Source organism: Mandrillus leucophaeus, unplaced genomic scaffold (assembly GCF_000951045.1).
Source record: "Mandrillus leucophaeus isolate KB7577 unplaced genomic scaffold, Mleu.le_1.0 Scaffold663, whole genome shotgun sequence".
NCBI classification, from domain to species: Eukaryota; Metazoa; Chordata; class Mammalia; order Primates; family Cercopithecidae; genus Mandrillus; species Mandrillus leucophaeus.
This window is the reverse complement of record NW_012107175.1, coordinates 1,694,883-1,717,794: the sequence shown is the minus strand read 5'-3', so window position 1 is coordinate 1,717,794 and position 22,912 is coordinate 1,694,883. Positions and strand designations below refer to the sequence as shown.

Genomic DNA, 22,912 nt, shown 5'->3' with positions numbered 1-22,912 from the left:
ATCTCAAAAGGTCACTGATGCAAGGCCAGAGTCTGGGCCCCTCTTTTGGAACCACAGGGTTTTCTTGAAACCTTGATCTTCTCTTTAATAGAAAATTGTAATAGTTTATAAAAGATTTATGAAAATCTTCTGCGGTGAAAGCTCACTGGGATTGTATGGATTTGTTTATAATGTTTAATTAAAATAAACTTTAGTATTGACAACACATATAAAAGTAAAATTTGGTATTCTCCTTTGAACAAGAATTTGATATAGTATGAATAAGAGACAGTAAAAGATTTGTTTGCCTTTTGATTAAACTTCAAAAAGAAAAAAGAAAAACAGGAAAAAAGTAACCTCTCAGGGATATCTAGTCTTGAGAGGCTTTTAAAAGTACAATCTGAGATTCCTTATGAAAAGGAGGGAAGAGTTTGCCTCATGCTGTCCCTATTAGGTCTCTTGATTGGGAACTGAGTCTCCTTTCTACCAAAGAGTAAAGGTTTTTGCTTTTGAAATCTTGGAATTATCGCTTTGGCTAAATAAACGACTATTATTACATAGTGACCTGCAAGAATATTTTGAGTAAGTTTTTAAAATCTTTGATATTTGACAAACTTTCCAAAATCATATTTCAAATTAAAATTTAGTCTTTGTTTTCTTTTTTCCTCAAACTAACTTTTCAGATGTGAGGGCCCCTAGAAGTTCCAGAGAGGCAGATCAGGCTTATTTGATATGTTTAAATCATACAGAAAGCATTGTCAAATAAGAAATGATGTTTAACTTTCTTTGAATATATTTGTATAAATGTATTAATATTATTAATATCTGTTCCAAAATTGAATGAGATTCCAAAAGTTCCAATATGTTTTGGTATATATGATCAATAATAATTATGATTGTTATGTCAAGTTGTTGTATGCTGCAGGCATAACCAAATTTCCTTGTCAATTTTGTCTTTAACCAAGGCTGCTTTAAGTCTTTTGTCATCCACAGACAATTATTATTTTACTTAGATTCTTCATAAAAAGTGGTTTATAATTAGCTACAGTTCAAAATTTGCTTATCCTTCAAGGAATTTCATGGAAAGGACTCTGAGAAGTACTTTTGAATACAAGTTTCTGAAGGCTTTGGAAATCATATCATTGGACTATGTAAAAACTTTCAGAATTCTAATAAAAAAGTTTATCAGTTCATGAAGATTGTTAACCCAATATCAAACAGAACAGGGTATATAAAGAAATTAAGATAAAACAGAACCCAATATCAAATGGAACTGAACTGATAGAGAACTAAATTTTTCTTTTTTTCTTTTTTTTTTTTTGAGACGAAGTTTTGCTCCTGTTGCCCAGGCTGGAGTGCAATGATGTGATCTCAGCTCAACGCAACCTCCACCTCCCAGGTTCAAGCAATTCTTCTGCCTCAGCCTCCCAAGTAGCTGAGATTACAGGCATGTGCCACTACATCCGACTAATTTTGTATTTTTAGTAGAGACGGGGTTTTTTCATGTTGGTTAGGCTGGTCTTGAACTCCTGACCTCAGGTGATCCACCTGCCTTTGCCTCCCAAAATGCTGTGATTATAGGCATGAGCCACTGCACCTGGCCGGGACTGAAGTTTTTTTCATGACTTTTTTTTGTTTGAAACATTGCTGATTCTTTTTGTTTTGTTTTCCAAAGTCAAGAATTTTTTTTGAGCTATTTAGAGCTTACAACAATTAAGTAAAGTATACTTTTATGAGCAAAATTGAAACATCTTATTCTCTACCTGATTCCTCCAGAATTTGCAAACTATTTGTGAATACTCTTTATTTATGGCAATATTGTTATTTGTGTAAGTTCAGTAAGAGCCTGTTTTCTTCTGTAACAGTACACAGTTGGAGACACTGGTCATTTTACCAAGGCTTTGGGTGAAATGACATACTTTCAGATATGACCAAACTGCTTTGCTGAATTGAAGTTGACTTTATAGAGCCAAATCAAAAGTCCTTTGGGAAAACTGACCTGATACCTTGTCTACATGGTACCCTCACAAGTTTTTTGATCTTGCAGTAAGTAAAGAATGTCACCATTTGACAGGCCCAGAAACCTCAAGATATTTTGGAACCTCAAGAAGAAAGAAATTCACCCAATTTATGTAGATGCTACAGGCAGTTTGATGGTGAATTACTGGCTTGAATATCTAGTTTAGACAGTCTTTTAGAAGTCGAATCTGAGATTCCTTATGAAAAAGTTCCAGCAAAGCCAACTTAAAAATACATACATGGCCATTCATTATTTTTGTTGCACTTAATGCAAATAATTAAGTCAAATATAATACTAAAGCTTATTTTGTGAGTATGTTGGTCCTGATAAAATTTATCTTGGGTAGAAATGGTAAACTGAAGACAGAGAAATTATGGTTCAGAAGAAAATTATAGCACACCTGTTTTTAAATTCAGCCCTGACCATTGTTTTTCAGTTTTTATTATTTTCCTACAATTTGATCTAAATCTTGAATTATTTCCTGCTACAACAAGTCTCTAAGAAAGGACTGGATTTTAATTTTCTTCATGTTGTTTTCAGTTGACTTTCCAATGGAATAGATTTTTTTTTCATTCAGGCATAGAAATTCTTTTTTAAAATTATAATCCTTATGTGTATTATATTGCTACTATGTATAGCTCACTGTTTTACTTATTCCGAGAAAACTAACTGCATGGTATTCTGAAGACTGGAGATGATTCCATAAGCAACAGTAGCTACATAAATTAGTGACTTGGCTGAGGTCTCATTTGTGGCACCCTGTGATGCCATCCCAATTTCGCTTCTAATGCTGTTAAAATCCCCACTAAGACTCAACTTCTCCCCTTCCCCCAAATGTGGGACAGGACCATCTGGGAATAAGACTTCCTAGCAATGCAGGACTAAGTTCCTGAACATAAAAGGAGCCAAAACTGCTTAAGTTCATCCACAATGCTTTCTTTGCAAAATCTTGATGAAAAGGGGGGAAATGAGAAAACAAAAATAGCTCAGAGCAGTCTGAGCTATATGAGATATGCACAATTTATTAGGTTTAGAGAAACATGAGTATGGGACGTCAGTCGCACCCTCAAACCCACGCTCGAGGACAATATTTTAAAGCCATTTTGTTCCTGACTAGCTGCCGCACCCATTATCTTTGTGTTCCTGTAATTTGTGATACAAAGAATAATGTATAGTCCATCAATAGCTTAGGTTATTTTAATGTAAATTTTTGGTGAACAATTTAGGAATTGCCTCATCTCTTTTTCTTAAAACCCCACTTATAACTGCTGCTAATTGGAGTGTATATTCTGGGCAAAGTGAATCTGTGCTCCCAGGTAGCCATCCTTAAGCTCTGGGCTCCAGCAAACTCGATACTTAATCATATTTTCAGAATCTCATTATTTAAAGTTGATACCATTTATTGGGCTATGTTCAGAATCGGAAAGGACTCTTGTCACACTCTCAGTACAGGTAACCCTTTCCAGTTAAAACAGACGATCTGGTGTCCTAATTTCCTGAAACCACATATGGACCTTTTCTATCCACAGGGACAAGGGACATGAGTAAAGAGATAGAGGCCCTGAGTTGTGTGCAGCTACAGGTTTAATCTCAATTAACAAAAGCCACCTGGGGAACCAACTATGCTGGGAAAGACTGGGGCCTATTTGTTTTCAGGCCGTGGGTTGCCAGGGCTTTGTGAAGAGCCCTCAGAGACAGACTCACAAGAAGATTTTATTTACTTTTCCTGGATGCCAGCCCTGTCTGGCAGCATTCACTTGATAACATGGCCTACATTTGAAGACTGTTTCTGAGTGGAACCAGGTCCCTGGAGGCAAGTCAGGTTGAATTTTATTTCCAAATGTTCTTTCTTCTTTAACATCCCTGCCCCCAGACTACTTAACTTCTTTCTCTGAAACCCCATAACATACATACCCACATACTACACACACAGTTCTTCATACTTACTCTCTTTATATACTTCTCACAGTTTATATATTCATGTGTCATTTGATTAATATCAGGGCTCTGTCTATTTCTGCTCACCAAGATATCCCCATAGCATGGGTTTCTAATACAGTTAAGATTGCCAGATTTAACCAATAAAAGTACAGCATGAGTAATTATACTTCAAATTCAGATAAATAATATTTTTAGTAGAAATATATCTCATGTGATACTGAGGCCATATACTAAAAATTATTGGTTGTTTATCTGAAATTCAAATATAACAGTATAACAGTGCATCTTGTATTTTACCTGACAATCAAATTATAACTTGTTTTTGATGCTCAGTAAATATATATGTGAATGAAGGAATGATTGCGGCTAACGCATGATCAAAAACAGAAAATCATATGCAGACATTTTACTGGAAAGAATACTCCAACATGTCAGAAGTGATTGTTACAAGGTGATAAGAATTATCAAAGAATTTTCATTTTTCTAGGTAATTTTCTGTTTTTCAAGTTGACTGCAATGAGTGGAAGAGTTTTCACATATCACATATATATACACACACACATATATATGTGATATGTATATACATATATGATTTTGAAAACATATACGTTTGTATATAGGTATAAATGTATACATATAACAAACTTCTTAACATTAACTCGCTTAAAAAAGGAAGAATTTGTTTTCTCTCAGCCTGAAAAACTAGAATTTTATAACTAAATCTCCAGAAGCTAGGGGCATTTTAGCGTGAATGAGATTATTGAAAGTATTATTGAGAGGCCTACACAGCATATCAGTAAAATAGAGTACACAAAGAAGACAGAAATTTTAAAAGTATTGCTGTTACTTTATAAATAATACAATGCTTCTTAAGCTTTTGATGCTTTCAGGAGGTAAAGATAAATCTAAAAGTTAATCTCAGGACATAAAATCTTGATTAAATTGCACACAATATATTGGGGAGTCTTGACGTTTGTTTAATTTGCAGAATTAGGATAGAAAACAAAACAAAACAAACAACATACGATCTTATAGAGAATGAGTTGAAGATAACCCCCTTGACCCTGCACATACAGCTTTCCATGATGTCCTGGGGCCAAGCACCATTCAGATTTGTCATTTAGATGTCCACAATGAACCATCAGAGATGGGCAAGTTCAGAATGTCATAACTTCATGAAGTAAGGAAGGAAAAGAACGAATATTTGTAAGACAAAATGTTACTATGTGCTGGGTACTGGCCATAGCACTTTGTTCATTTCATTTATAAATCTAAGTTTATACACAATCAAAGCTATCATATAACCATGTGACTTAAAAATGATGAACTAAATTACTCACTGATATGGTTTGCATCTGTATCCCCACCCAAATCTCATATTGCATTGTAATCCCCAATGCTGGAGGTGGGGCCTGGAGGGAGGTGATTGGATCATGGGGGTGGATCCTCATGAATGGTTTCACACCATCCTCTTGGTGCTATTCTCATGATAGAGGTCTTAAGAGAGCTGGTCATTTAAAAGTGTGTAGTGACTCTCTCTTCCTCTCTCTTGCTCCCACCATGTGAGATGCCTTGCTCCCCTTTTTGCCTTCCACAATGATTGGAAGCTTCCTGAGTCCTCCCCAAAGCAGAAGCCACTATGCTTCCTGTACAGCCTACAGAACCATGAACTATGTAAACTTCTTTTCTTTAAAATTACCCAGTCTCAGGTATTTCTTTATAGCAATGTGAGAACTGACTAATACACTCACAATCACACCTTCAGAAGCACTGCAAGATGCTTTATAGCTGTGGAAAGAAACTTACACTGAATATATTGTGCTTACTGAAACAGAAAGCATTTATTAGGAAGAATGATACAGATTTGTGAAGATTTTTATCTCATGGTTTGGAAGACAAAAGGGGGTTGCTGTTGTACTTTAAGAGTTCTTCCTCCCAGTTAGTTTCTAGTCTTGAATGTAGTACCAGAATTATTGGGGGGAGGTAAGTCTCTTCTCTCTCTTCTATCGTTGTTAATGATATGCCCAGTGTTCCACTGTGAGGTTCAATGTGAGAAGTGAGACAGAAAGAATAGGTTATATGACATGTTACCACCAGGTCAGTATGCATGGAGAACAGAATGTTGTCTGGAATGACACCAAGTTAGCAAACAGCAAAATCTATCATCTTTGGCCAGCTTAAAGCCTCACAATACCCATTTTCTTAAAAAAAGGAACAGAATGAAATCAACTTTGCCCACACAGTGATGAAAGACAAATATGAGAAAGTAAAATGCTGAGGCCTTACAATGGGTCCCCGGGCTTAAAAAAAAAAAAAAAAAAAAATTAGTTGGTTAAACTTTTGAAGAAGAAAAATGTGACTTTGAACAAAGGGAGATTGTGAAGTGACCATACCTTGTCATTCTCAGGACGCAGAGAGACGACAAGAAAGGCAATTTGATGATTGCTAAGGGTAGGGAAGAAAGATCTGCATCCATTTTAGCTTTTTACATGGCAGCATTTTGAATAGGCCACTCTAACTTACTGATTACATACACTGCGCTTGAGCTGAAATTAGACTCTACCCTGTCTGAATAGTGCATAAACTGTAATAGACCTATTTCCAAGTCACATAAAACCATCTTCTTTTCAACTGTGGCATAGAGGCTTTGAGCAAATTGTATTTTAAGTGAACTGTAATAATTAAAGATGGATGGAGGCAGGTTTTATGCACTGATTTCTCCAGAAGGATGTCCCTAAACACAGAGTAAAACCTCAATTATTTTTCCATTAGCGTTCTCTGAATAAAGACTGTTTTTTTTTCTTTGCTGATAAGTCAGAACTGCTTGGTATGCATATTTAAATAACAGTCATCCTGAATTAGCTTTAAGAACTACCTCTTAACATAATGGATGCATTAAAATGTGAAATAAAATTAAGGTGACACAAAAAGACCTCGACACACAAGAAAAGAATAGGAGGTAATAGATACTGCAAGATTCTCCGCCATTTTCTGTGCCTTGGATTAGGGAAATAGCTTTGAGTGCAATCACAGTCACTTAATGTCTAGTCAGTGACACAAGTCAGCTTCATCTCTGCCAAAAGTTACTTGTTGACAAAGGAAGAACCTATCCTTGTCTAACTGACAGGTGTATATGTGGCTACCTAAGAAATAACGCTACAAAGCAATCAGTTTTATTGCTAGTTAGTTTAAGGGAGAAAGTGCTTTGTATAAATTCTAAATATCAACCTCAAGTCTGCCAATGAGGCCATGCTTTGTAATGAAAGTTCCTCCTGTGCAGGTTACGGGGGGAAAAAGTATCTAATAACTAATAAGACATCTGAACTCATTCCCAGTCAGCACATTTAATTACAATGCTTAAAATATATATATATATATATATATATAGACCTCAAGGACAGGGGGAACTGTGACAACTGAACCAAGAAGTATTTATTAGTGACAATAAAAGAAAAATGTTCTTTCACGATAAAGCCAAAGAAACTAAGGAGAACAAAAGACCCTGAGGAAGATCCTAATGAGAATTTTATGAATGCATGCTTTGAAATCAAGATGCATTTATGTAACAGTAGGGATGAAGATGAAAGTGAGACAGGAATAATAAAGGGTGGTAGCAAGACAATAGAAAATTCCAGGCAGCAGTTTCACATGACTAGCAAAAGGAAAATGTTGAAATAGCTGTGTAAACTAGGGACTGATAAGAACCTGAAAAACCAGGGTGTAGGCCAAGCTGGCTAAGACCAACTAAATCCAATGTCGTACTTGACTATTTTTCCGTAAGTTATTGCGGTAAAGGTGGTTTTGGTTACATGAGTAAGTTCTTTAGTGGTGATTTGTCAGATTTTGTTGCACTCATCATCTGAGCAGTATACACTGCACCATATTTGTAGTCTTTTATCCCTCTACCCCCTGCCCCACTCTTCCCCCTAAATCCCCAAAGTCCATTGTATCATTCTCATTCCTTTGTGTCCTCATAGTTTAGCTCCCACATATCAGTGAGAACAAATGATATTTGGTTTTTGCCTTCCTGAATTACTTCACTTAGAATAATAGTCTCCAATCTCATCCAGGTCACTGCAAATGCTGTTAATTCATTCCTTTTTATGGCTGCATGGTATTTCATCATATATACATATACCACAGTTTCTTTATCCACTCGTTGACTGATGGGCATTTGGGTTGCAACTGTGAATTGTGCATGTAAACATGCATGTGCAAGTATCTTTCTTGAATAATGGCTTCTTTTCCTCTGAGTAGATACCCAGTAGTGGGATTGCTGGATCAAATGATAGTTCTACTTTTAGTTCTTTAAGGAATCTCCACACTGTTTTCAACAGTGGCTGTACTAGTTTACATTCCCACCAGCAGTGTAGAAGTGTTCCCTGTTCACTGCATCCATGCCAACATCTGCTGTTTTTTTATTTTTTTATTATAACCATTCTTACAGGAGTAAGGTAGAATCACATTGTGGTTTTGATTTGCATTTCCCTGATCATTCGTGATGTTGGGCATGTTTTCCTATGTTTGTTGGCCATTTGTATATCTTCTTTTGAGAACTGTCTATTCATGTCCTTAGCCCACTTTTCGATGGGATGATTTGTTTTTTTCTTACTGATTTACTTGAGTTCATTGTAGATTCTGGATATTAGTCCTTTATCAGAAGTATAGATGGTGAAGATTTTCTTCTACTCTGTGGGCTGTCTGTTTACTCTGCTGACTTCCTTTTGCCATGCAAAAGCTCTTTAGTTTAATTAGGTCCCAGCGATTTATCTTTGTTTTTATTGCATTTGCTCTGGGGTTCTTAGTCATGAAACCCTTGCTTAAGCCAATGTCTAGAAGGGTTTTTCCAAGTTACCTTCTAGAATTTTTATAGTTTCAGGTCTTAGGTTTAAGTCCTTAATCCATCTTGAGTTGATTTTTATATAAGGTGAGAGATGATGATCCAGTTTCATTCTCCTACTTGTGGCTATTCAATTATCCCAGCACCATTTGTTGAAAAAGGTGTCCTTTTCCTACTTTATGTTTTCATTTGCTTTATCAAAGATCAGTTGGCTGTAAGTATTTGGGTTTACTACTGAGTTCTCTATTCGGTTCCATTGGTCTATGTGCCTATTTTTGTACCAGTACCATGCTGTTTTGGTGACTATGGGCTTATAGTATAGTTTGAAATCAGGTAGTGTGATTCCTCCAGATTTGATCTTTTTGCTTAGTCTCTTTGGCTATGCAGGTTCTTTTTTGGTTCCACATGAATTTTATAATTGTTTTTTCCAATTCTGTGAAGAATGATGGTATTTTGATGGAAATTGCATTGAATTTATAGATTGCTTTTGGCAGTATGATCATTTTCACAATATTGATTTTAATCATCCATGAGCATGGGATGTGTTTCCATGTGTTTGTATCATCTATTATTTCTTTCAGCAGTGTTTTGTAGTTTCCCTTGTAGAGGTCTTTCTACTCCTTGGTTGGGTATATTCCTAAGTGTTTTGTTTTGTTTTGTTTTTGCTATTGTAAAAGTGATTGGGTTCTTGATTTGATTCTCCACTTGGTTGGTGTATAGAAGAGCTATCTATTTGTGTACATTAATCTTGTATCCAGAAACTTTGCTGACTTCTTTTATCAGTTCTAGGAGCTTTCTAGAGGAGTCCTTAGGGTTTTCAAGGTAAATGATCATATCGCCAACAAGCAGTGACAATTTGACTTCCTCTTTACTGATTTAGATGCCCTTTATTTCTTTCTCTTGTCTGATTGCTCTGGCTAGGACTTCCAGTACTACATTGAAGAGGAGTAGTGAGAGTGGGCATACTTGTCTCATTCCACTTCTCAGAGGGAATGCTTTCAACTTTTCCCCATTCAGTATTATGTTGGCTGTGGGTTTGTCATAGATGGCTTTTATTACATTAAGGCCTATGTCCCTTGTATGTCAATTTTGCTGAAGGTTTTAATCATTAAAGGATGCTGGATTTTCTTGAATGCTTTTTGCTGCATCTATAGAGATGATCATGTGATCATAAAATTCTGTTTATGTGGTATATCACATTTATTGACTTGTGTATATTAAGCCATTCCTTCATCCCTGGTACAAAACCCACTTGATCATGGTGGATTATCTTTTTTATATGCTGTTGGATTCCGTTAACTAGCATTTTGTTAAGGATTTCAGCATCTATGTTCATCAGGGATATTGGTCTGTAGTTTTCTTTTCGGGTTATGTTCTTTCCTGGTTTTAGTATTAGGGTGATGCTGGCTTCATAGGATGAATTACAGAGGTTTCCTTAGTATCAAAAGAATTGGTACCAATTCTTCTTTGAATGTCTGATAGAATTCTGCTGTGAATCCATCTGGTCCTGGGCATTTTTGCTGGTAATTTTTAAACTACTATTTCAAATGTGCTGCTTGTTATTGATCTGTTCAGGGTATCTAACTCTTCCTGATTTAAGCTAGGAGAGTTGTATTTTTCTAAGAATTTATCCATATCTTCTAGGTTTTCTAGTTTATGTGCATAAAGGTGTTCATAGTAGCCTTGAATGATCTTTTGTATTTCAGTGGTGACAGTTGTAATATCTCCTGTTTCATTTCTTAGTGAGGTTATTTGAATTTTCTCTCTTGTTTTCTTGGTGAATCTTGCCAATGGTCTATCAATTTTATTTATCTTTTTAAAGAACCATCTTTTTGTTTTATTTATCTTTTGTATTTTTTTGTGTGTCAATTTCATTTAGTTCTGCTCTGATCTGGGTTATTTCCTTTCTTCTGCTGGGTTTGGGTTTGGTTTATTCTTGTTTATTTAGTTCCTTGAGGTGTGACCTTTGAGTGTCAGTTTGTGCTCTTTCAGTCTTTTCAATGTGGGCATTTAGGGCTATAAACTTTGCTCTTAGCACTGCCTTTACTGTATCCCAGAGGTTTTGATAGGTTGTGTCATTATTGTCATTCAGTTCAAAGAATTTTTAAATTTTCATCTTGATTTTGTTTTTGACCCAATGCCATTCAGGAGCAGGTTATTTATTTCCATGTATTCGCATGGTTTTGAAGTTTCCTTTTGGAGTTGATTTCCAGTTTTATTCCATTGTGGTCTGACAGAGTGCTTGGTATAATTTCAGTTTTCTTAAATTTATTGAGGCTCATTTTATGGCCTATCATAAGGTCTCTCTTGGAGAAACTTCCATGCTCTGTTGAATAGAATGTGTATTCTGCAGTTGTTGGATGAAATGTTCTGTATGTATTTGTTAAGTCCATTTGTTCCAAGGTATAGTTTAAATCCATTGTATCTTTGTTGACTTTCTGTCTTGATGACCTGTCTACTGCTGTCAGTGGATTATTGAAATCTCTTACTATTATTGTGTTGCTATCTATCTTATTTCTTAGGTCTATTAGTAATTGTTTTCTAAATTTGGGAGCTCCAGTGTCAGGTGCTTATATGTTTAGGATTGTGATATTTTCCTGTTGAACAAGGCCTTTTACCACTATATAATGTCCCTCTTTGTCTCTCTTTTAACTGCTGTTGCTTTAAAGTTTGTTTTGTCTGATGTAAGAATAGTTACCCCTCCTTGCTTTTGGCATCCATTTTACTTTATGTTTATGTGAGTACGTGCATACTAGGTGAGTCTCCTGCAGCCAGCACATAGTAGGTTGGTGAGTTCTTATCCATTCTGTGATTCTGTATCTTTTAAGTGGAGCATTTAGGCCATTTACATTCAATGTTAGTATTGAAATGTGAGGTACCATTGCATTTATCATGGTCTTTGTTGCCTGTGTACTTTTTAGAGGTGACCACGTGCTAGCAGCCCTTGCTCTCGGTGCCTGCTCGACCTCCGCGTCCACTCTGGTGGCGCTTGAGGAGCCCTTCAGTCAGTCACTGCACTGTGGGAGCCCCTCTCTGGGCTGGCCGAGGCCAGAGCTGGCTCCCTCTGCTTGCGGGGAGGTGTGGAGGGAGAGGCTCAGGCAAGAACTGGGGCTGCGCGCGGCACTCGTGAGACAGCGTGAGTTCCGGGTGGGCACAGGCTTAGTGGGCCCCACACTTGGAGCAGCCGGCTGGCGCTGCCAGCCCCGGGCAGGGGCTTAGCACCTGGGCCAGCAGCAGTGGAGGGTGCACCAGGTTTCCCAGGACTGCTGGCCTGCAGGCGCTGCGCTCAAATTCTCATGGGACCTCAGCCGCCTCCCCACAGGGCAGGGCTCAGGACCTGCAGCCCACCATGCCCAAGCCTCCACCCCGCCATGGGCTCCTGCATGACCTGAGTCTCCCCAACGAGCGCCGCCCTCTGCTCCATGGTGCCTGGTCCCATCAACCATCCAAGGGCTGAGGAGTGCGGGCGCATGGCGCGGGACTGGCGGGCAGCTCCGCCTGTGGACCCGGTGCGGGATCCACTAGGTGAAGCCAGTTGGGCTCCTGAGTCTAGTGGGGACTTGGAGAACCTTTATGTCTAGCTGGAGGATTGTAAATGCACCAATCAGCACTCTTTGTCTAGCTCAAGGTTTGTAAACGCACCAGTCAGTACTCTGTATCTAGCTAATCTAGTGGGAATTTGGAGAACTTTTCTGTCTTGCGCTCTGTGTCTAGCTAAAGGATTGTAAATGCACCAATCAGCACTCTGTGTCTAGCTAAAGGATTGTAAATGCACCAATCAGCACCCTGTCAAAACGGACCAATCAGCTCTTTATGAAATGGGCCAATCAGCTCTCTGTAAAATGGACCAATCAGCAGCATGTGGGTGGGATCAGATAAGGGAATAAAAGCAGGCTGCCTGAGCCAACAGTGACAACCTGGTTGGGTCCCATTCCACACTGTGGAAGCTTTGTTCTTTCACTCTTCACAATCTTGCTGCTGCTCACTCTTTGAGTGCACGCCGCCTTTTTGAGCTGTAACACTCACCGCGAAGGCCTGCAGCTTCATTCCTGAGGCCAGCGAGACCACGAACCCACCTGGAAGAATGAACAACTCCAGACGCGCTGCCTTTAAGAGCTGTAACACTCACTGTGAAGGTCTGCAGCTTCACGCCTGAAGTCAGCGATACCATGAACCCACCAAAAGGAAGACAGTGTGCCTAAGCAAAGATCTTTTTGCAATGAATTACCCAGATGTTCTTTGTGCTTCTTGTATTTGGATGTCTAGATTTCTAGCAAGGCCGGGGAAGTTTTCCTCAATTATTCCCTCAAATATATCTTCCAAGCTTTTAAAATTCTCTTCTTCCTCAGGGACACCGATTATTCTCAGGTTTGGTCATTTAACATAATCTCAGGCTTCTTGGGGGTTTTGTTTGTATTTTCTTATTCTTTTTTCTTTGTCTTTGTTCGATTGTGTTAATTTGAAAACATTGTTTTCGAGCTCTGAATTTCTTTCTTCTACTTGTCCAATTCTATTGCTGAGACGTTCCAGAGCATTTTGCATTTCTAAAAGTGTGTCTAAAGTTTCCTGAATTTCTTATTGTTTTTTCTTTAAGCTATCTATTTCCTTGAGTATTTCTCCCTTCACTTCTTGTATTTTGGATTCCCTTGCATTGAACTTTGCCTTTCTCTGGCCCTTTCCTGATTAGTTTAATAACTAACCTCCTGAATTCTTTTTCAGGTAAATCAGGGATTTCTTCTTGGTTTGGATCCATTGCTGGTGAACTAGTGTGATTTTTTTGGGCCTTCGAGTGCCTTGTTTTGTCATATTACCAGGGGTTGGTTTTCTGGTTCCTTCTCACTTGGGTAGTCTCTTTCAAAGGGAAGGTCTTGTTCAGATTCTTTTGTCCCACGGGGTGTTCCTTTGATATAGTACTCTCCTCCTTTTTCTATGGATATGGTTCCCTGTGAGCTGAACTGCAGTGATCATTGTCTCTGGTACTGGAAGTTGTGTGCACAGAGTCCTGTGATGTGAACCGTCTGTGAGTCTCTCAGCTGTGGATACCAGTGCCTATTCTGTTGGAGGTGGCAGGGAGTGCAATGGACTCTGTAAGGGTTCTTAGCTTTGGTTAATATTCTATGTTTGTGCTGGTTGTCCTCCTGCCAGGGGGTGGCGCTTTTCCAGAGAGCATCAGCTGTGGTGGTATGGGGAGAAACTGGCAGTGGGCAGGGCCCTAGAACTCCCAAGATATATGCCTTTTGTCTTCTGATACCAGAGTGAGTAGGGAAGGACCATCAGGTGGGGGCAGGGCTAGGTGTCTCTGAACTCAGACTCCCTTGGATGGGCCTTGCTGTTGCTGCTGTGGGGGATGGGGCTGGGATTCCCAGGTCACTGGAGTTGTGTGCCTAGGAGGATTATGGCTGTCTCTGCGGATTGTCAGGGCCAGTCTCACTCCCACCGTGTTCCCCCCACCCCACCACCACACACACACACAGCTGCCACGTTGTTTCCAAGCAGAGAAGCAATACCGGCAACCTGCCCCAGGCTACCGACCTCCCAGCTGCAAAAGAAAAGGGCTTGGTTTCTCCCCTGCCTGTGGAGTCTGCACACTGGATTTGTGCCCTCCCCGGAGTCCTGGCCAGGCGCTTTCTCACCCTGTTCAAACTGTTACAAAGTTCAGCTAGAGATTTGCTTCTCCCTATGGAATTTTATCCCCGTCTCCTCTCCCATTGGATCCCTGTGGTGCCAGGCAGGAATGGCATGCTTGGGGACCCAGCAATCTCCCAGGGCCTTTCTGCGGCTTCCTCTCCTGGTGTATTTCACTAGGCTCTTCAGCTTGACTCAGCTCCAGGTAAAGTCAGAAACTTCTCCAGCAAACAGACCTTCAGCTTCTCCAGTGGGGGTGTGTGTTTGGGAAAGGAGCGTCTCCCTTCCCCACTTCCGCATTTGGGGCACTCACAGTTTTGGGGGAGTCTCCTGGGTCCTGCAGGAGCAGTGCGTTTCCTTCGGAGAGTCTGTGGGTCCTCTCCATCATGCAGGATTTGACCTAGGTTTCACCTAGGACCTCATCGTACACTCAGTAACATACTAAATCATACACCCACCAGCACCATGATAGTTCTAGGAACATTCATATTTGGTGTAAAAATAGGTGGCACCACAGTTCCAAGAAATCTCCATCTTTTTTCAGGGATCTTCATGAATGTTTCACCCCTTGGTTAAAGAAACCCATATGGCAGCAGCCTCAAACCGCCTTACATGACACTCACCGGAGTCCACCCACGCTCCCCTCTCTTGAGTGTGTACTTTTCACTTTGCAATAAATCTCTGCACTTTCACTGTTTTCCAACTCATCCTTGAACTCTTTCTTGCAATTATGTCAAGAGCCTGGATACCAGCCGGGGCTGAGGTCCCAGAGGCATTTGGGGACCTCCCCTAGCACACCAATATTAGGAATGTCTCTATTCAGAGGTCCAGTAAAATTACTCACCACAAATTAACCAGGAAAGGGTGCTCCAGACCCTGCATGATCTGGAGTTCCTTGAAGACATTTCTCACTTCATTGCGCTCCACACACTTTTGTTTATTCATGTACTTCATTGCGTACATCTTCTTGGTATCATTCTTCTGTACAATGCAGACCTAATGGTGAAAACCCGAGTGAGAGAGTGATTAGGGAGATAGTGGATCATGGTGATGAGAGACAGAACAAGACATGTTCTTTACTGTGGCTTGGATCCTTAACATTTGCAAATTACACAATGCTAAAAGTTCCCACTTAGCTCTGATTTTAGATTAAAAATTTCATTTTCTTTTCTATGCACCAGTTCAATTCTTGGATCTCTTTTTTCTCAAACAATTTTGCCTGGTTTTGCTTTTTGGGTTCTTAAGACAGCATTTCAGTGAAAATAGCTGCCTCCATGTCAGGAATATTCCAATAACAAGTACATCCTTAATCCTGCTTTGAGTGACTGAAATAGACATGACTAAACTGTCAAGCTGAATAATACTGTGCAAAGAATTTCTGTTTACAACCATAGATGACATAACCAAAAAGGACTTTAAGGACTGGAAAAACACTAAATATAATGTCCATGTTTCTGAAATTTCTTCAGAGGTCTATATAATACCTGATAAAGTAAACAGAAAATGATTTTAAAATGCAAGTTTAATATGAAATATTATTCTCTTAAAGTATGTCTCCATTGAGAAACTAGTAATCAGGGTTTGAATACAGAAGTTTCTTGCAAAAAAAATTAGACTGAATATGTATATTTCTTAAGATAAAAACATTATACAAATGAGGAAACAAATAGAAATCAGGTGGCTTCTTTCCCACATGAAAATAATGAACTCTTCCATAAACGAGATAACTATTACTGGGTGTACAGCTGGTAGAATCTGAAAATGATTCTGAAATCTTCATCTCCTTTAGGGTAGAAAGAAAAGTCTTAAAGTTTACTGAGACTAAACAGATTTGAGTTTAATGAGATTATTCTAGAGAACAGTGCATGTTCATTATGTAGCTGCCTGTCATGCGCTTTTCTTAAACTGTGGTGATAATTTTATAAAAATCCATTATAAAAACATTTTCACTTAATTATCTTTCCTTGTGGTCCCAGCAACTCAATAATATGAACATTTCTGGACCCTCTGTTCCCTGGGCTACATAACCCTGCTGGTGCTTAATCATTTCAATTTGTTCTCACCTTCCCAAAACTGCCTTTCCCAATGGCTCGCAAAATTTCAAAGTGGTCAAAGTTGACTGTAAAACAACAAAAAAGAAGAATATCATGAGTAATTACCGATTTCCTTTAGTAGCTAATAAATAACATGATCTCAGACTACCTTAAAATGCCAATCTCATCAGCCAATAAACATCTATTGAACACTTATTATGTATTAATCATAGTGCTTAGTGCTGGGAATACAATAATAATAGAGTAAAAATAGAATCTCTGCCTTTATGGAGTCTGTAGTCAAGTAAGGGCCCTATAAAGACAGAGACTCTTATAGACTAAATAGTCACAAAAATAAATGGGAAATTCAAGCTCCCGCTGCAAGTGAAGAAGAGAGGTCATGGGACTCTAAGAACATATCACAGAGAATTTGACATAGGCAGCAAGGTAAGAAGAAACATCTCTGAGCGCAGAACGACTTCAGAAAGATCTGCTCCCAGGTGCATCATATGTATGACTTTACCGAGGATCAGCACTTTAAAATGTTCTCCTTGCCTCTTTTCTTACTACAACCACTCTTTTGTATCCAAGGAATTTCAATTTTCCCAAGTAGGAAACTATTACACCTCTAAGTGTGTAGCATGAACTAATCTCCAAAGTGCAGACTTGTAACAGATTAGAATGGACATGTGTGCAGAAGTCCACTGAATTTTGCTTTGAAGTAGAGTCGATCCTCCACGTCTGAAATTTTAAAATTTCAGTCCCTAGAAGAAGCAATAGTTGATTAGTTTATAGGTTTTTTGAGTCACTGCTTGTGAAATGTATAATGATGAGAAGAACAAATCATAGATTCTCCTGTGCAGGTGACAATCTTTGGTTTCTTGCCTTGATCACTGAGAAAATGTTTGACTCTGTTTCCTGGTTTGTGAAATAAGGATTTAGATGAATTTAATTCCAAATAAGGGATTTTAGGAGTTTTTTCAGAAAATATTGTGAAACATTAAATGGTATAATTTGTCTCTTTAAAAGACCTAGTTTGTCTCTATTACCCAGAATAACTAGATAAGCTCCTTCTGAAGGAAAAAGTTTGGCTACAGTGCCTCTCAAAGTCTTTCCAAGATATCTGAGAGTCAAACATTTCAATGTGACTTAATCATCACTTCCTCTTCTCAACTCCAAACTCCCTTTCTATCATAAAACCCACTCGATCATGTGAGGCAGCATGTATATCACAAATAATCCCGTACTTGGACTCAAAATAATGAAGAGACCAGAGATAAATGACAGACTCTTCGAGGCTCCATTTTCTCATGAGAAAAAAATTGGACTTACTCTCCTAGATCAAAAGAAGACAACTTGTACTAAGAAAGCACCACTAAACCTGTTTATGTACTTAACATAGTTACTCAAGGGAATGACTTTTCTTCTCAAACGCCTTGAATTCTGAGTTTATTTCATCCACTATAGCATAAGCTCAATGAGGGTGGAGATGATATGTCCTTTTGCTCACCCCGGTTCCCCTGCCACTTCAGAAAATTCTTGGCTTAGGTAGTTGAAGGCATAACTCTTTGCAGTTCTCACATAGCCAGGTCTTAGCAAATAGATCAAACTAAGCTATAAGAATACATAAGAACCCCAAAACAATTAGTTCTTATAAATATGGATAGTGTGAACATTTGGATTCTCTAAAGCAGTGTTTTTGAACTGTGAGTCAAAACCCATTAATGAGTTATGAAATAAATGTAGCAATAATAAGAGGTACTAAAAATTTAATTAAATAGAATAGAAAATGCCAGAAATGCCTCAAATGTAGTAAGCATAGTACTGCTTCTGAAACTGTTGCTTCCATTTCATATACTTGGAAGTAGACATATATATACAATCCCGGCTTCATTTATTGTGTCATGATATATTTTTTGGCATATGTTTTGCCTTGGGTTGTGGTCAGAAGAATTTTAAAAACACTTCTGTAGGTTTTCTCTTGAGTTTCATACTGAAATAACCAAAGCAATGATTTTCTTACATCCATTACATGAATCTGAGTTGTGTGTTATTTACCACAAGAGTGTTTAAAAAAAGCTGAGGATTTATTTGCAAGTTCAAGATTTTATCTTGAGCAAATCCAATAACTCACAGTGATTTCTCCACTACCAGTCTAGCCTAGAATGCCATGATGACATTTTGAATCTCCAAGATTACAGCAGGTACCTAGAAAGCATGAAGTTCTAGCTTGATATTAATCCATTTCATGAACCACCTTCTTTCATAAACCATTTTAACCTTACTGCAAATGATACAGGATTACATGTCAGGATCCTGGTAAATTTATACTAGCAAAACTGCTTTGACTAAATGTGACCTCCCAAATGTCACTTCTCAGAAAAGGGACAAGCCTAAAGTCTTAGAGCCATTTATCTCATTTATGCCTTTATCAAAGAAAAACACAGCCTCTAGTCTAGTGCCATACTGTCTAAAGTCACTTCCTTGTATAAAAATACAACCTAATGAGAAAGCCAGTGATAGATTAAAAGTGACTATAAGAACTGGATGCAGTAACTCGCACGTGTTATCACAGCACTTTGGGAGGCCAAGGCAGGAGCATTGTTTGAGTCCAGGAGTTTGAGACTAGCTTGGGCAACACAGTGAGGTCCTGTCTCTACAAAAAATGAAAAGTTTGCTAGGCATGGTGGTGCACATCTGTAGTCCCAGCTACTCAGAAATTGAGGCGGGAGGAACTTGAATCTAAGAGGCTGAGGCTGCAGTTATCTGTGATTGCACCACTGCACACCAGCCTGGGCAACAGAGTGAGATCCTTTCTCAAAAAAAAAAAAAAAAGTGAATGGAAGAGACTCTCTTATTCAATCCTGACAGTCCCTTCTTAAATGTTCAACAACAGAATCACTAGTTAGCAGGAAGACTAACTTGAAAATGCAACTAAACCTCGTAAATTTGGACAAAATCAGAGAGAGAGAGAGAGTGATGAAATCAGAATTGTGGATTATTTTGTCAACAGAAATCTAATAGTACTATAAACATATAGGATTTGCCTAAGGGGACTGTGGAATAGTGTACTCACTATGTTCTTAAACCCTTGCTCAATATGAACAGTAAATGCCAAATTGGACTTGTAATCTGTTTTTGTGTAGTTCTTATGAGCTAAGAATAGTTTTTGAATTTGTATAGGATTATGTTTGAAAACCAGTGGATATGCAATAGAGAATGTATATAAACCCACAATATTTACTACCTGGCTCTTTACAGAAAAGTTTCATGACCGCTGAGATTAAGAGCACAGTCCCTGAAGACAGACAACCTGAATTCAAATCTCAGCTCCAACAATAAATAGCCATGTAATCTTGGAAATTTACATCTATGCTTCCTTTTCTGCATCTATAAAATGAGGATGAAAATAATATATACTTCACAAGGTTTATAAGAAGATGAAATGGGTCATGTGCATACAACATTGCCTGGAACCAACTACTTTTACTAGCAGTGCTATTACTTCTGAAAGAGTATCATAGCTCCCAGCAAACACCACCTTAAGCTGCCATGGTAGCACCTGGGTATTATCAGACAATACGGAGGTAAATGGAATCAGCATCATTTCAACACATTTGGAGTTTTCGTAGTCTATGGTGTGGTGTCCTTACAGTGTTTTCTCTAACCTCTAAAGCAAGGTTAACCTCAGTGGTGTTTACTTCTTGGGTCTTGTCCTTGTATCATGTTCCAAAACTTTCATTCTGGTTCATGGAGCTCTGAATGTTAAGAAGACAGAAAGGCTGTCTGGAGACACTGGGTCTTTATGGGGCCTTGAAGGTAGTGCTTTAGTGTGGGCAAAAGCAGAACCTGGTTCTCACTCATTCTGACAGGGCTGGGCTAGGGTATGTGGCCTGCAAGAAAACAGGCAAAGGAGATGTAACTTTTTTTTCTTTTTTATTAGACTTTAAGTTCTAGGGTACATGTGCACAACGTGCAGGTTTGTTACATATGTATACATGTGCCATGTTGGTGTGCTGCACCCATTAACTCGTCATTTACATTAGGTATATCTCCTAATGCTATCCTTCCCCCCTCCCCCCTCCCCACAACAGGCCCTGGTGTGTGATGTTCCCCTTCCTGTGTCCAAGTGTTCTCACTGTTCAATTCCCACCTGTGAGTGAGAACATGCGGTGTTTGGTTTTCTGTTCTTGCGATAGTTTGCTGAGAATGATAGTTTCCAACTGCATCCATGTCCCTACAAAGGACACGAACTCATCCTTTTTTTATGGCTGCATAGTATTCCATGATGTATATGTGCCACATTTTCTTAATCCAGTCTGTCACTGATGGACATTTCGCTTCGTTCCAAGTCTTTGCTATTGTGAATAGTGCCGCAATAAACATATGTGTGCATGTGTCTTTATAGCAGCATGATTTATAATCCTTTGGGTATATACCCAGTAATGGGATGGCTGGGTCAAATGGTATTTCTAGTTCTAGATCCTTGAGGAATCACCACACTGACTTCCACAATGGTTGAACTAGTTTACAATCCCACCAACAGTGTAAAAGTGTTCCTATTTCTCCACATCCTCTCCAGCACCTGTTTCCTGACTTTTTAATGATTGCCATTCTAACTGGTGTGAGATGGTATCTCATTGTGGTTTTGATTTGCATTTCTCTGATGGCTAGTGATGATGAGCATTTTTTCATGTGTCTGTTGGCTGCATGAATGTCTTCTTTTTAGAAGTGTCTGTTCATATCCTTTGCCCACTTTTTGGTGGAGTTGTTTTTTTCTTGTAAATTTGTTTGAGTTCTTTGTAGGTTCTGGATATTAGCCCTTTGTCAGATGAGTAGATTGCAAAAATGTTCTCCCATTCTGTAGGTTGCCTATTCACTCTGCTGGTAGTTTCTTTTGCTGTGCAGAAGCTCTTTAGTTTAATTAGATCCCATTTGTCAATTTTGGCTTTTGTTGCCATTGCTTTTGGTGTTTGAGACATGAAGTCAAGGAAATGTAACTTTGAGGCCTTCCTTATGTGCCTCAGAGTCCTGCTTTGCACAGGTCTTTTCATCCCAGCCTTCGCAGCCATTGTATCTGTACAGTACCCTAAAGGTTGCCTGAAGGTATATCACATTAACAGACAAAGTTGAATGCACCTTAATGTTGTGATAATTACTTGGAATATTAAAAAAATAAATATCTAAAAGTACTTATTTCAGAGTTTTTCTTTTGGGTGGGTACACATTCCATCACTAATCAACCAGGCACAGACATTCTATATGCATAAGGGATCTGTTTATGAGGGTGGTCAGTACATGTTTCATTTTTGTGTCACTTTCTATCTTCACATCCGTATAGTGTATACAATTAAAGGTACTCAGGCTCATAGAGGTGAAATAATTTGTTATGGTTATAACTAGTATAGTGACATATTAATGTTGAGGTTAGATTTTAAAAACAAAAAGTAAGGCAAAGCCTTTTTTAGTCAAAACTACACATAAAAATCCTTTAGAAACGTACCTTTTTGAAAACCAAGAAAGTTTTCCAAAAAGTCCAACAGACAATTCTATCTCCTTTGTGTGGGTACCCAATAAGGCTCATAAAACCGCATCTAGGAACTATTATTTGGGAAAAAATAGTTTAAACACTAAAATTACACTTTTCTCATTAGCAAGTTTATATTTATTATAGTCACATGGAAAGTTACGACCAATTATGCAGATAACTGGTTGAATGTTTTTGCAAAGCCATACCCAATATTTGAGTGGAGGAGTGGGTAAAATCAACTCACTTGAGTCTGCCTAGTTGTACTCAGGTAAATTCAATATCTACCTTTCTCATTCTGGACCCAGGCTCTTAACTACTATTTTTATAGCAGTCATTTTAATGTTATTCTTATTGTGTAACATACCTACCCATCCCAAAGGTAGAATCAGAGGAAACAAGATGGGATTTCTTCCTGTCTCCTTTTAGAATTATATGTTGAATCAAGGTTTCCAAGTCTTTCCCTTAGCATAAACCATGCTGATTCTGAAACCCAGTGATGATACTTTTTATTTCCTTTGTTTTATTTCACTTACCATCTTCTCAGTCTCAAGCAATGTTAAAGGAAATAAAAAATTAAACCCTTTTTAGAGTCTGTTATAACACCCTGATGCTTGGAATTTCAGAGAAGACCCTTGTAGAAGGTAAGGCAGGAAACCCTTTGTTTTTTCTATTTTTGAGGTAAAAATCTTTGTAAAAGATTTTATTTTTTCTAAAAATTGATTTCAGCTTGAGCAAGTACCAAATCATGAACATAAGTGAGTCTACTGAGAACAGCACACTTTGCTGTTTATGTAAATCTTTCTTTTTTTTAAATTATTATTATACTTTAATAATAATATACTTTAATAATAGGGTACATGTGCATAATGTGCAGGTTTGTTACATATGTATACTTGTGCCATGTTGCTGTGCTGCACCCATCAACTCGTCAGCACCCATCAACT

At 38.3% G+C, this 22,912-nt stretch overlaps 1 protein-coding gene across 1 annotated transcript in view; it reads right to left on the bottom strand.

Annotated features, from left to right (window-relative positions):
* LOC105554912 (serine/threonine-protein kinase 32A-like) overlaps positions 1-22,912 on the bottom strand; it is a 102,372-nt gene that overhangs the window by 29,980 nt on the left and 49,480 nt on the right. The window contains exons 3-4 of the mRNA XM_012001553.1: positions 16,469-16,524; positions 15,250-15,401 (exon numbers count right to left, since the gene is read on the bottom strand). Of these exons, the coding sequence (XP_011856943.1) occupies positions 15,250-15,401; positions 16,469-16,524 (208 nt within the window). The remainder of the gene's footprint in view (positions 1-15,249; positions 15,402-16,468; positions 16,525-22,912) is intronic.